The 15,514-nt window shown below is 44.8% G+C and overlaps 1 protein-coding gene across 1 annotated transcript; it reads left to right on the top strand.

Annotated features, from left to right (window-relative positions):
• Positions 1–7: 7 nt before the first annotated feature.
• LOC138667427 (C3a anaphylatoxin chemotactic receptor-like) lies at positions 8–1,251 on the top strand. Its single transcript, XM_069755637.1, has 2 exons — positions 8–754; positions 803–1,251. Exons 1-2 carry the CDS (start codon positions 56–58, stop codon positions 1,013–1,015), a joined length of 912 nt encoding a protein of 303 aa, XP_069611738.1. The 5' UTR covers positions 8–55; the 3' UTR covers positions 1,016–1,251.
• The last annotated feature ends 14,263 nt before the right edge of the window (positions 1,252–15,514 follow it).

The raw sequence follows: 15,514 nt of genomic DNA, 5'->3' as shown, positions 1-15,514 counted from the left end.
CGACGAAAGATATTCTTATTATTTTTATTATAATAAGATTCTACAGAAGACGTCCATGACATTATTCAGCATTGTTTTTGCTCTCGGGATTATCGGTAATGGATTAGTCATCTGGATTGCCGGATTCAGGATGAAGAACACAATCAGTGCCGTGTGGTTCCTCCACCTGGCCATCGCGGACTTCCTGTGCTGCTCATCTCTCCCCCTGAGAATTGCTGACTGGGCTGCATTTTCCTCACCCCAGACACATTTTGCATATTGTATAGTGAACATTGTTTTGTTTAATGTGAACATGAGCGCCAGTGTTCTCCTCCTGACGGCCATGAGTACTGACCGCTGGGTGTCCGTCATGTGGCCTTTCTGGGCCAAAGTCCATAGATCTCATAATCTGGTGAGAGTCACTGCAGCGATCATCTGGGGGCTGAGCTTCACTGTGGCCGGTGCTGTATATTACGTGTATAGATACCATGTAGGTGAGCTACGTGAATGGTGTGTATATTATTATTATACATCTCCTTATAACCCACAGTTACATGAGACCACTCAGTGGATCAGATTAGTTATAATGTGTGTAATCCCGTTTCTCATCATCGTCACCTCTTATGTCACCATTTTCTACAAACTTAGAAAAAGTAAGAGATCCCAGAGATCTCAGAGATCCTCCAGGATCATCACCGCTGTTATATCGTGTTTCTTCATCTGCTGGTTTCCGTATTACATCTGGCCACTAATAGACTTGTATTATAGAGATTACATAATATCCTATTATGGAGATTACATAATAATCTATTATTGGTATAACATAACATACCATATAGTAAACGCTATTACTACCAGCCTGGCTTGTCTCAACAGTTGCCTGAATCCGATCATTTATGTGTTTCTGACACCGGATTTCCAACAAGGTTTCCTCAGCTCCATCCCCTCCAGGTTGGAAAGAGCCTTCGGTGACCATCCTAATGACCTGAGCAGAGAGCGAGGAGACACAGGAGACACTCGCCCTACTGCTGTGTAATGTATATTCCTGGGATCTCCTCTATTTCACACCTCTTAACCCCTTGGAGACTGGGACATTTTTCCAGTTTCCTTCATTTTTCCTTTCCAAAAATCATAAAACATTATTTTCCCATGAAGGACTGATTGTTGCAGGCTGAAAAGTAATAATGGAAGTCTCCCTTCATGTTACTACTGAAAAATGGGAGAAAAAAATAATCCCAAGTGAAGTGAAATGGTGAAAAACAAATTGTAATTCCGCCATAATAATAAAGTGACCCAGTAGATCACATCAATTAACCCCTTCACCACCTTGGGTGTTTCTGTTTTTTGCTCCCATAACTTTGTTATTTTCCATCAGTATGGCCGTGTGAGGGCTTGTGTTTTGCGGGACGAGTTGCACTTTTGATTGACCCCATTGGTTTTGCCATATAATGTACTGAAAAATGGGAAAAAATGAAACTGCGGCGAAATTGCAAAAAAAAAAAGTGTAGTTCCACAATTGTTTTTTATTTTTTTTTAATCTGTTCACCAAATGCTAAAACTGACCTGCCATTGATGATTCTCCAGGTCATTATGAGCATGCAGATACCAAACATGTATACCAGGTCGGACTGGCCCACCGGGACATTCTCCAGTGGGCCCAGGCCCTGACATCTGCTGGCATACAGGGTCGGCAGCTGCTAAGGGCCCCTGCTGCCTCAGGGGCCACAGCCAGTGGTGTGTCACTAATAATGGCACACCACACAGATGCTATGGGGCTTGTCAGGGGGGTCTGCCCAGCACCAGCAGCAGCGGAGGAGCAGCGGGTGACAGGAGGCAGGAGCCGGCTGCTGGCTAAAGCTTGTGCCCGCTGCTAAAGAGAAATGAGCTCATGGGCGTGGAGAGCAGTGAATATTCATTTCACTTTAATAGCCGGCAATGTACAGTTAGAAGGTGAGAGTGAGGGGGAGGGGCCGTCTCACAGCACAGTTTAGATGGCGCGGGGGTCAGCAAGATGTCTGCAGCCCTCTCTGTGTCCCCTCCTACTAATCATGGCTGCTCATAAACTACTGTCCTGGGATCTGCACAAGTGAATCAGCAGGACCTGGTAAGCATACATATATATGTGTATCTGTGTGTACATGTACAGTATACAGTGTGTGTATAAAGTATATGTGTACATATATACAGTATATAGTATGATTGTGTATATCTGCGGAGTGCAAATATATAAATATATACTTGTGCTCAAAAGTTTACATACCCAGTCAGAATTTTTTCTTTCTTGGCCTCTTCTCAGAGAATATTATTATTATTATTTATTGTTATAGCGCCATTTATTCCATGGCGCTTTACATATGAGGAGGGGTATACATAATAAAAACAAGTACAATAATCTTAAACAATACAAGTCATAACTGGTACAGGAGGAGAGAGGACCCTGCCCGCGAAGGCTCACAATCTACAAGGGATGGGTGAGAATACAGTAGGTGAGGATAGAGCTGGTCATGCAGCGGTTTGGTCGATCGGTGGTTACTGCAGGTTGTAGGCTTGTCGGAAGAGGTGGGTCTTCAGGTTCTTTTTGAAGATTTCGATGGTAGGCGAGAGTCTGATGTGTTGTGGTAGAGGGTTCCAGAGAAGGTGATACGCGAGAGAAATCTTGTATACGATTGTGGGAAGAGGAGATAAGAGGGGAGTAGAGAAGGAGATCTTGTGAGGATCGGAGGTTGCGTGTAGGTAAGTACCAGGAAACGAGGTCACAGATGTATGGAGGAGACAGGTTGTGGATGGCTTTGTATGTCATGGTTAGGGTTTTGTACTGGAGTCTCTGGGCAATGGGGAGCCAGTCAAGGGATTGACAAAGGGGAGAGGCCGGGGAATAGCGGGGGGACAGGTGGATTAGTCGGGCAGCAGAGTTTAGAATAGATTGGAGGGGTGCGAGAGTGTTCGAGGGGAGGCCACAGAGCAGGAGGTTGCAGTAGTCAAGGCAAGAGATGATGAGGGCATGGACTAGGGTTTTTGCAGATTCTTGGTTGAGGAATGAACGGATTCGTGAACTATTTTTGAGTTGAAGTCAGCAGGAAGTGGAAAGGGCTTGGATATTTGGTTTGAATATGAATATGAATGATAATACCAAAACTTTTTCTCCACTCATGGTTAGTGATTGGGTGAAGCCACTTATTGTCAGACTATTGTGTTTTCTTTTTATAAATCATAATGACAACCCAAAACATCCAAATGACCTGATCAAAAGTTCACATACCCCATTTCTTTTTACCGGACAGACACAGACACCGGACAGACACAGACAACGGCCAGACACGAACACTGGCCAGACACGTACACCAGCCAGACACGGACACCGGCCAGATACGGACAGTGGCCAGACACGGACAGCGGACAGATACGGACAGCAGCCAGAAACGGACACCGGCCAGATACAGACAGCGGCCAGACATGGACAGCAGCCAGAAACGGACACCGGCCAGACATGGACACCGACCAGACACGGACACCGGCCAGACACGGACACCGGCCAGATACGGACAGTGGCCAGACACGGACACCGGCCAGACACGGACACGGGCCAGATATGGACAGCAGCCAGTCACGGACAGCAGCCAGTCACGGACACCAACATGAAACGGACACCAGGCAGACACAGACAGGGGCCAGACACAGACACCGGGCAGACACGGACACCGGCCAGACACAGGAGAGACACGGACACCGGCCAGACATGGACACCGGCCAGACAGGGGCCAGACACGGATGCGGACAGACACTGGCCAGACACGGACACCGGCCAGACACGGATGCGGACAGACACCGGCCAGACACGGACGCTGGCCAGACACAGACACCGGCCAGACACAGACACTGGCCAGACACGGACACCGGCCAGACACAGACAAGGATGCCAGCCAGACACGGACAGGTGCCAGACACGGACACCGGCCAGACACGGATGCCGGCCAGACACGGACGCCAGCCAGACACAGGCCAGACACGGACACCGGCCAGACACAGACATTGGCCAGACATGGACAGGGGCCAGACACAGACGCGGACACCGGCCAGAAGACACTTTTTTATAAATCTGCTGCTGTGGTCTTTCAGCATTTGTTTCCCTAGTCAAATGAATGGGAAACAAAACTGCCAGTGAAAAGGCTGCAGAAAAAGCAGAATATTTCCTGCCAGCACTGTAGATCGGTCCGCAGCAAAAATGGTGTGTGTGGATAATGTCTGCAGGGGTTTTCTGAGAATGTAAAAATAGCATGAAATGATAAATCCTCCGTGGCTCCAGCACTGATGCTCTGGGGGTCTCTGCCATTCTTAGCACTGGGCTGCAGTGGTCTTGTGGCTTCAGGGGTCTTTGCCAGTCTTAGCACTGGGCTGCAGTGGTCTTGTGGCTCCGGGGGTCTCTGCCAGTTTTAGCACTGGGCTGCAGTGGTCTTGTGGCTCCGAGGGTCTCTGCCAGTCTCAGCACTGGGCCGCAGTGGTCTTGTGGCTCCAGGGTTCTCCACCAGTCTTAGCACTGGGCTACAATCATCTTATGGCTGCACCTTATATTATAGGTGCAAAGTGAATAATAACCATCAGGGACCCCGGACCATCGGCCGAGGAGCCAGAGGGGATTTAGCAGAGTAGTTTGGGGTGACATTTTTTTAATCGCTTTTCTGCCATTTGTGAGGTAGGATGTAGAAAAAGATGTCAAATCTGCTAATGGTTTCTATTATGTGACTATACGGCCCCCTTCACACAACCGTGTATCATGTTTTTTCTCAGATGCCACATGTTCTTTTTTAACCTATGGTGCTGCAATCATGTCCGTGTTTTCCCAGCAGCACAGATGACAAGGACCAATACAAGTCTTTGTGTCCGTGTAAACATGCCGTCCATGTGCCGTATGAGGTGACCATGCATACCAGAATGGGGAATAAGGGGGCCATGCATACCAGGATAGGGATGAGAGGGCCATGCATACCAGGATAGGGATGAGGGGGGCATGAATACCAGGAAAGGGATGAGGGGACCATGCAGACCAGGATAGGAATGAGGGGGCCATGAATACCAGGAAAGGGATGAGGGGGCCATGCAAACCAGAATGGGGATGAGAGGGCCATACATACCAGGATAGTGATGACAATCCCATATATACCAGGATAGGGATGATGGGGCCATGCATACCAGGCTGGGGATGAGGGGCCCATGCATACCAGGAAAGGGATGAGGGGGCCTTGCATACCAGGATAGGGATAAGGGGGCCATGCATACCAGGATAGGAATGAGAGGACCATGCATACCAGGCTGGGGATGAGGGTCCCATGCATACCAGGAAAGGGATGAGGGGGCCATGCATACCAGGATAGGAATGAGAGGGCCATGCATACCAGGATGGGGATGAGGGGCCCATGCATACCAGAATAGGGATGAGGGGGCCATGCATATCAGAATAGGGATGAGGGGGCCATGCATACCAGGATAGGAATGAGGGGGCCATGCATACCAGGATGGGCGGACCATGCATGCCAGGTTAGGGATAAGGGGGCCATGTATACCAGGATAAGGATCAGGGTGCCATGCATACCAGGATAGGGATGAGGGGACAATATATGCCAGGATGTGCGTTATGCATACCAGGATAGGGATGAGGGGACAATATATACCAGGATAGGGATGGGGGTCATGCATACCAGGATAGGGATGAGGGGCCCATGTATGCCAGGATAGGGATGGGGGCCATGCATATCAGGATAGGGATGAGGGGGCCATGCATACCAGGATACGGATGAGGGGGCCATGCATACTAGGATAGAGATGAGGGAGCCATGCAAACCAGGATGAGGATCAGAGTGCCATGTATACCAGGATAGGGATGAGAGGCCTTACATACCAGGATAGTGATGACAATCCAGTATATACAAGGGTAGGGATGAGGGGGCCATGCATACCATGATAGGTATGATGGGGCCATGCATGCCAGACTGGGGATGAGGGGGCCATGCATAACAGGAAATGGATGAGGGGGCCATGCATACCAGGAAAGGGATGAAGGAGCCATGCATACCAGGATAGGGATCAGGGTGCCATATATACCAGGAAAGGAATCAGGGTGCCATGCATACCAAGATAGGGATGAGGGGGCCATGTATACCAGGATAGGGATCGGGTGCCATGTATACAAGGATAGGGATGAGGGGGTCATGAATACCACGATGGGGATTAGGGGGCCTTGCATACCAGGATAGGGATGAGGGAGCCATGAATACCACGATGGGGATTAGGGGGCCTTGCATACCAGGATAGGGATGAGGGAGCCATGAATACCACAATGGGGATTAGGGGGCCTTGCATACCAGGATAGGGATGAGGGAGCCATGAATACCATGATGGGGATTAGGGGGCCTTGCATATCAGGATAGGGATGAGGGAGCCATGAATACCACGATGGGGATTAGGGGGCCTTGCATACCAGGATAGGGATGAGGGGCCATGCATTCCAGAATACGGATGAGGGGGTCATTCATACCAGGATGGGAATGAGGGGACAATGTATAGCAGGATGGGGATTAGGGGGCCATATATACCAGAATGGGGATGAGGGTGCCATGCATACCAGGATAGGGATGAGGGAACCATGTATACCAGGATAGGGATGAGGGGACAATATATACCAGGATGAGGGCCATGCATAGCAGGATGTTGATGAGGGGGTCATACCAGGATAAGAATGAGGGGGCCATGCATACCAGAATAGGGATGAGGGTGCCATGCATACCAGGATGGTGATGAGGGGGGATATGTCTACCTGGATTGGGGAAATATATTTACCAGGATGGGGGATATTAGTACAGAATTTACCACATTTTTTACTTCAATTTTTTCCCTAATTTCCACCTCTAAAACCTAGGTGCGTCTTATGGTCCGAAAAATACGGTATATATCAGTGAGCGAGGGAGTACGTGGCGGCCATAATACTGTAGGGCTGCATTGTATTCTATGGAGGTTCTGCATTATACTCTATGAAGGGGCTATATTATATTCTATGAGGGGGGCTAAATTTTATTATATGAGGGCTGCATTATTTTCTATGAGGGGGGGGCTACCCCAACCCTTGCTATATCATTAAGATGTGTGCTGCCTTTTTATACCCTGATATTAGGGTATAAATATTAGGGTCTTGTATTTATTTCTATGTAGCTACATAGTGGGCCCCAAGAATGATTTTCTCTGGTGGGCCCAAAGTGCTCCAGTCCAATGCTGCATGTATAGGATTTTTGTCCCCATAGCTTTTTTAAAAAACTAATGTCATTTATTCCATCTGGTGGGACAATCCTTAGAACAGCAGGGGGAGCGGGAAGTGAAGGAGGACAACAGCCGTTTTGCGCTTATTCCAGAGCTTCTGCGGGTCCAAGATTTTTTTCTCTTGATCTGTCTTTTCTATTTAAGTAGTGAAAAAAAATCCAAAGTTTGTAAAGAAAAAAGTCGTCATTTTTCGTGATCTGGGGCTTGGTGAGCGCTTATTTTTTGCGAGTTGAGCTGACGTTTTTATTGATACCATTTTGGTGTAGATAATATACCATTATTGTATTTTAATGCAATGTTGCGGTGACAAAAAAACAGTAATTCTGGAGTCTTGGTTTTTTCTTGTTACGTCATTTGCTGATTGGATTAATTATTTTTATATATTAATAGATCAGGCGATTCTGAACTCGACGTATTTTTTTTTTTTAATTGTTTTATTTTGAATGGGAAGAATGGGGGGTGATTTAAACTTTTTATTTATTTTTTAAAAAACATTTTTTTTACTTTTTACTTGCCTCAATAGTCCCCTAAGGAGACTTGAAGCTGCGATCTTCTGATCGCTTGTGCTACACATAGCAGGCCTTTAGCCCTGCTACAGTATGTGTAGCTAAAATGCTCATCAGATGTGAGCGCCGACCGCTGGGCGGCACTCATAGCTATCAGACAATAACAACCACAGGAGTCTCCTGCAGACATCAGGTTGTCATACCAACCCATCGGTGACCCAAGGTCATGTGACACGAGAGCCGATGGATGGGGTTTCTGACGCACTTCCGTTGCGATCATGTTAAATGCCACTGTGATATATTAAAAGCGGCATTTAACATGTTAACAGCTGTGGGTGGATCGTGATTCCACCCAAGGCTGTGAGGGGCACATGTCAGCTAATGACATAAGCTGACATGTGCCAGAAAGGTTGCAGGCTCATCGCCGGAGCCGGAAGCATACAAGTAGAGGAGACGACCTTGGACGTACTTATACGTCTAATGTGGGAAAGGGGTATATATGCATATATATTACAGATGAGCGGATCAATCGTCAGAGGATCGAGTTTGAGTCCAATTTCCTGAAATTCATGATTTCACGTGAATTCATAATCTTTTAAATGTGATTAGTGGTTCACAATAAAAATCCCTCAAAAACGTGTCTGATACCATTTCCCGCATTGCCGTAGCATCAGAGAGAGCATCTCTCACCCTCTCACGAACGCTATTAGCCTATACATTAGCCCCATATCTGCCCGTTATTAGCCTTATATTACATGGCAGGTCCCCTTACACCCACATACCCGCAGTGATCTGCAGTCTGATAAGCGCCATCTTTATAGGTATTTCACATTCCCAATAAAGTTGTGTTTCTTACAGAGGTAATAAAATGTCTGACATATATCCATCAATCACAGGATGGCGCCCCCCAGCTCCAACACTAAGATGTGGGCAGTTGGTGGGATGTGTCCTGTGCCCTGAGAATATTACTGGACATGGATTTGTTGTATCTTTATAGCACTGATATTACAGCTTATTACTAATCTATATATATAATTGTCTAAGGGGTACTTCCGTCTTTCTGTCCGCAACTTCCGTAACGGAAATCCCGTGTCGCTGATTGGTCTTGCCAGCTGCCTGTCATGGCTTCGGTGACCAATCAGCGATGGGCACAGTCCGATTAGTCCCTCCCCTACTCCCCTGCAGTCAGTGCCTGGCGCCCGCATACTCCCCTCCAGTCACCGCTAACACAGGGTTAATGCCAGCGGTAACGGGCCGCGGGTAACGCACTCTGTTATCACTGTTATTAACCCTGTGTGTCCCCAACTTTTTACTATTGATGCTGCCTATGCAGCATCAATAGTAAAAAGATGTTAAAAATAATAATTAAAAAAAAAAACCTGCTATTCTCACCCTTTGTAGTCTGCCCAGGCGCGCGCGGCTGCCGCCATCTTCCGTTCCCAGAGATGCATTGCAAAATTACCCAGAAGACTTAGCGGTCTCGCGAGACCGCTAAGTCATGTGGGTAATTTTGCAATGCATCTTGGGAACGGAAGATGGCGGCAGCCGCGCGCATCGCCAGAGCTTCGCTGGATCCTGGCGGGTGAGTATATAACTATTTTTTATTTTAATTACTTTTTTTAACAGGGATATGTGCCCACACTGCTATATACTATGTGGGCTGTGTTTTATACTGCGTGGCTGCTATATACTACGTGGGCTGTGTTAGATGCCACGTGGCTGCTATATACTACGTGGCCAGTGTTAGATACTATGTGGCCTGTGTTTTGTACTGCGTGGGCTGTGCTATATATTACGTGGCCACTGTTATATACTGCGTGGCCTGTGTTATATACTACGTCACCTGTGTTATATACTGCGTGGCTGCTATATACTGCGTGGGCTGTGTTATATAGTACGTGGGCTGTGTTATATACTGTTTGGGCCGTGTTATATACTGCGTGGCCACTGTTATATATTGCGTGGCCTGTATTAACGCATCAGGTATTCTACAATATGTATGTATGTATATAGCAGCCACATAGTATATAGCACAGGCCACGTAGTATTTGTCTGCTACATACTACATGGCTCCTATATACTACATGGCCTGTGCTATATACTATGTGACCATGCCCCTATTTGAAGGAGCCACGAGGCGAAACGGCGCTGTCGGGGTCACCGATGGGCACACAAGGAAAGACATACATAGACGTGAGTTAAAATAGGATTTCGGCTGCTATTGCTTATCATTAAACCTGCTCGTTACTTTTTTTTCACTAGACACTTTCCGCTTACCTTAAGCAGTGCAGGCGCATTGACACTTTGTCTCATTAGTACTGTAACCTTTACAAACAGGATTTCTGCTACTACTGCGTGTCATTATATTTTTGTGATGTTTTCATTAGGCACCTTGAGCTTATTTTAAGCGGTGCGGGTATATGAATTTTTATATTTATAAATTTTTACAAATATACTTTTTTGCTGCTACTGCTTAGTTAATATATTTTTTGTGATCTCTTGCACTCAGCACTTTCATCCCCTTATTTTTAGGCGATGTTAACATGCTGACACTTTGCTGTTTTTTTGATAAACTGCAACAATTTTAATATGAGGTGATCTAGATATTTAATTGTAAAAGCAAGAAAATTGATATACGATTGCATAAGTTTATCTACAAAATAACAAATATATTACTACTAACACAGAGATACGGTTTTTCAGCAATAGATGCTGTGTGCACATGCCACTTTATTTATTTATTTTTTATTTATAGGGCTGGTTCCCATAAATATATATTCGGAAGGTGCTAGAGTGTAATGCAGCTTCGTCCATTTTTTTCTCTTTTCCTTGTGTTTGTTCCATAAGTTGCTTTTTGAAATGTCTTGTCTTGTTTTTTAATGTTTTTTGTCTATTAATAAAATATTATGTTTTAAATATATTGCATTCGCCTATGCCTCTCTTTCACCCATTATGGTTAGGGTGTTTTTTGGTAAGATATACTATGTGGCTGCTATATACATACATACATATTCTAGAATACCTGATGCGTTAGAATCGGGCCACCATCTAGTTACTAATAATCTTAAATGTCTGTAACCTGAGAAGTATTTGTGATGTAGAAGTGACATGAGTAATATGTGACGGATTTCACTCTGCTCCAATAATAAAATGTTATAACACAAGAATCAAGAGACAAAAAATAAAATAAATCTGCGATCACGTTGTGTTAGTGTCGGTTTTGTAATCACAGGGGTAAAGTTTTTCTTTTTCTGTGTTGTATGTTTATAACATAATTATCCCATTATCCATTACAATTCCCAACAGAAGTAGCGTGAAATGGGAGACCCCTGTCCCCCCAAACTCGCTGCTCATCTGAAGCCTCATTGTTATATTCTATAAGATTGCCATTGTTCTATGTCTCATATGTTTCTTTACAAATAAACACATTTTCCCATAATATTCAGCCCTTGAGATCGTCCCTCATATTTTACATATGAATCCTTCAGATTTTGCCTCGCTACAAACGTTGGCACCTCCTATCTCCGATATGGTCGGCTAACAGCACCCTGGGGATGGAAGAGGTATTGGCTGCCCCCCATCCCCTGACACTGGTGGTATTTACACCCCACCAACACCGCATATTACCCACCGCCTATGGGGACTTTCTATAATTTTCTATTTGCCTTTTGGAAAGTAAAACACATAATCCCCCTATGTGACGCTATTTTATTAGGGTCTAAGGAGTATCATTTCTCCTTATGGAGAGTGACATACCATCTCTGGCTTGTCAAGGTAAGGAGGCTTATTCGCCGTGCAATGCTCCTCTGGGAAATATAATATGCAAATTGCCTCTTCTGAGAAAAAGAGGACATAAACTCTAAAGCGCCACCTGTTGCAAGTAGCGATCCTACAAGTCACAATCAACCCTTTAATGAGTCGTGCAATATGACTTAGGATAAAAGCCAAATCAATATCTCAATTCGCAGACACAGTGTTTCGGGCTGTTGGCCCTCCTCAGTGCGAAGCATGAGAACTGATTTGGCTAGGTGAGAGGCTCTGGACTGGGGTCTAAGGGGTATCGTTTCTCCTTATGGAGAGTGACATACCATCTCTGGCTTGTCAAGGTAAGGAGGTAGATATTTTATTAACATTTCTTTAGTGTCCACGATGATAGAGGTGTCAGTTACTATAGTAACTACCGCATTTCCCCCATATGTAGGACAGGGTCTTTTACTATTTTTTGCTCCAAAAGATGTGTTAGGGCTTATTTTCTGGGAATGTCTTATTTTTTCATGAAAAACAGTCTAAATGTATTCATGAACAAAAAAAAAATCAACATTTACTCAAATATTCAAATATGTCCGGAGCCAAACCAAAGCCTTTGCTCTCCTGTCAGCAACTCATTCACAGACCGGGCCTTCCAGCTCAGGAATTAATGGTTACTGACCTGATCCACACTTGCGCTTCTTAGCATTTCCCTGGTACATCTGTTGGCTGAGATTTTTGCCCTGGGAGTCCACTGTAATTCATTTCTTGTACTCAATGAAATAGCTCTTTCTTTTTCCACTTATAGTGTCTGTGGGTCATAATACCAGTGCGGTGTATTTCTTGATCATCTGTTTACAGAAGGTACTGTACCACTAAAAATGGTGGATAAACCCTTTGCCAAGAAAAACAGACACTCCCAAAAAATCTAATTGAAAAGACCCCACAAGACCCAAACAATAAGAGTTATTAAGTGCCGGGCTCTCTCACACATAGATCGGGTAGTCCTGATGGCATCATTCCTGTCACAGGCGTGTTATATGCTGTACGGTCCCTTGGCGTTCCTTCTATTCTCTTTGGTTTGCTTCACCCGATGACCCGGAAAGAGCCACAATGCTCCAATATAATGGGCTCGGGAGTGGAGTGATGCTAGTTGGGCTACCCAATTTGTGCTTGACAGCATGGCACTTGCCAAACATTCTCATTTTGTGTCTCGTGGGGTCTTTTGAGTGCAATTCTTTTGGGAGTGTCTGCTTTCCTTGGTGAAGGGTCCATCAGTCCTGCTGCATTCTATTTCCAATTGATTTTACAATTTCATGTCTAGTTGCCTTGACACTATTTCAGTTAACTTTCTTAACGACACCGAAAATCTATATCCCATAAATATCGGATCGATACAAACATAACTATTCCTATCTGAACCCTTAAGACATAGAGTCTACGAAAGATGCTTTGATGAGAACAAAAATTACTTCTGTGTAAACAGATCTCCTTTTGGTATCAGGTTCCTAGAAAAAAGATTTTTCCTGTTTACCATATATACTCAAGTATAAGCCGACCCGAGTATAAGCCGACCCCCCTAATTTTGCCACAAAAAACTGGGAAAACTTAATGACTCGAGTATAAGCCTAGGGTGGGAAATGCAGCAGCTACTGGTAAACTTCAAAAATAAAAATAGATACCAATAAAAGTAAAATTAATTGAGACATCAGTAGGTTAAATGTTTTTGAATATCCATTTTGAATCAGGAGCCCCATATGCTTCATACAGTTCATGATGGGCCCCATAAAATGCTCCACACAAAATACGCCCCATATAATGCTCCATAAAGTTTATGATGGGCCCCATAAGATGCTCCATATTAAAATATGCCCCATATAATGCAGCACAAAGGTTAATAATGGCCCCATAAGATGCTCCATAGAAACATTTTCCCCATACAGTGCTGCATAAAGGTTGATTATGGCCCCATAAGATGCTCCATAGAAACATTTGCCCCATACAATGCTGCATAAAGGTTGATTATGGCCCCATAAGATGCTCCATAGAGTAATATGCCCCATATGCTGTTGCTGCGATTAAAAAAAAATTGGCATACTCACCTCTCAACACTCAGGCCCCCAGCACTTGCGATATTCACCTGTTCCCGTTCCACCGCAGGGTGCCGCTCCATCTTCTGGGTCTCTGCAGTGACTGTTCACACTACTAATCACGTCATCACGCCCTCTTACCTGAATATCACAGCCAGAGGAAGCGGAAGATGAAGTGGTGCCCGGTGGTGGAACGGGGACAGGTAATATCGCAATGCTCACCCTCTCCCGTTATACTCACCTGCTCCCGCTTGTTCCGGTGTTCAGCGGTCATTGGTACAGCTCATTATAGCAAAGAATATGCGCTCCACCCCTATGGGCATGGAGTTGTGTCCATATTTATTACTATAATGAGCAGTACCACTTGACCGCTGAACAAGCTGCCGAAGACCATCTGCATGTGAGTATGTGACAGACGCCACTCGCACCTCCCCTGCCGACCCCCTGGGACAATAAAGCGAATATAAGCCAAGAGGGGCACGTTCAGCCTAAAAAATGGGCTGAAAATCTCGGCTTATACTCGAGTATATATGGTAATTACCTGGACACTGCAGGGAGAAACAGGTTCACAGGAGATGAGTTGTTCACGCTCTCTATAATTCCCTTGTTTTAACCCCTTAACGGCCAATTTCCGGCAATTGCGCTGGAAATCAACCCATCGGTGACACCGGTCACGTGATCGCGGGTCATCGATGGGTTGACCATATAATGAGAAGAAAAATGATGCAGCACTCACCCTTGCGCTTCTTCCAAGTGTGCTCTTTATTCAGCAAAACATACTATGCATAGTATGAACCGGCATACGCAGTGATCTGTGAGGGAGCGGGAGTGAGGAGAGACCGGACGACGGCCGTTTCGCGCTACGGTGCTTCTACGGGTCCATGCTAAAAACAGGTGATGTCATTTCCTTTTTAAGGTTTTTTTTTTTTTTTTGACTCACCTGATTCTATTAATTGCAATTGTGCAAGTTAAAAACAATGAGATCTCTTATTACAGAATGAACATTTACAAGTATATTACAAAATGAACATTTACAAATGTCTTATAAGAACACCGCCATGTCAAGTTTGTCGTTAAGACCCCCTGGGCCCTGTGCGTTTGTTTGTAGGATCCATTTCGCTTCACGCTGCAGCAGTAGGCGGTCATTATTACCGCCGTTTTGTGAACATTTAACTATTTCCAAACCTGCAAACCGCAATTGATCTGGATCACTATTATGTGTCTCTGCCATATGTTCTACAAAACGCACGCGTCCCTTTCCTGTCCGAATTGAGTTATAATGCTCTCGTATTCGGACTGTGAGAGGTCTAATAGTCTTACCTATATAAAACCGTTGACACGGACAGAAAATTACGTAAACCAGAAATTTACTCTTGCAGATTATGAAGTCTTTCACAAAATGCTCAATTATACCTATTTGCAAGGGGTTCTCAATTTTATGCAGATGACATATGCTACAATTGCCGCATCTGTGGTTACCTTGCGGTATGGTTTTTGCTAACCAATTATTTGTTGGTGGTGATACTTTATTTTTTACAACAAGGTCTCCTATATTAATTGATCTTTTATATGAGAATAGAGGACATGTATCCGGGAGATTTCTAAAGTCCACGTCTTTCTGCAGCACATGCCAATTTTTTCGTATTGCTGTTTGTATATCTCTATCTAAAGGGCTATGTTTAAATGTAAATGTGAATCTGCGATTTTAATTTTGATATTCGTTTGCATCTTTTCTTTTTCCAATTTTTTTTCTTTTTTTGCCCTTTTCTAACAGCTGAACTTGAGATAATTTGGCTGCTCTAATTTCTGCTTGTTGGAGAACATCTGTTGGATATCCTCTGTTTGAAAGGCGTGTTTTTAATTCTTCTACCTGAGTTTTATAATTTT

The sequence above is a fragment of the Ranitomeya imitator genome, chromosome 2, assembly GCF_032444005.1.
Source record: "Ranitomeya imitator isolate aRanImi1 chromosome 2, aRanImi1.pri, whole genome shotgun sequence".
In the NCBI taxonomy this organism is placed as follows: domain Eukaryota; kingdom Metazoa; phylum Chordata; class Amphibia; order Anura; family Dendrobatidae; genus Ranitomeya; species Ranitomeya imitator.
Note: the sequence above shows the minus strand (reverse complement) of the source record. Positions and strands in the feature narration are given on the sequence as shown.

Excerpts from the sequence above, each read along its gene's own strand:
- LOC138667427 (XM_069755637.1), top strand. The coding sequence starts at position 56 with ATGACATTATTCAGCATTGTTTTTGCTCTCGGGATTATCGGTAATGGA. Across the intron at positions 755-802 it reads ACTTGTATTATAGAGATTAC|ATAACATACCATATAGTAAA; the intron begins ATAATATCCTAT and ends TATTGGTATAAC.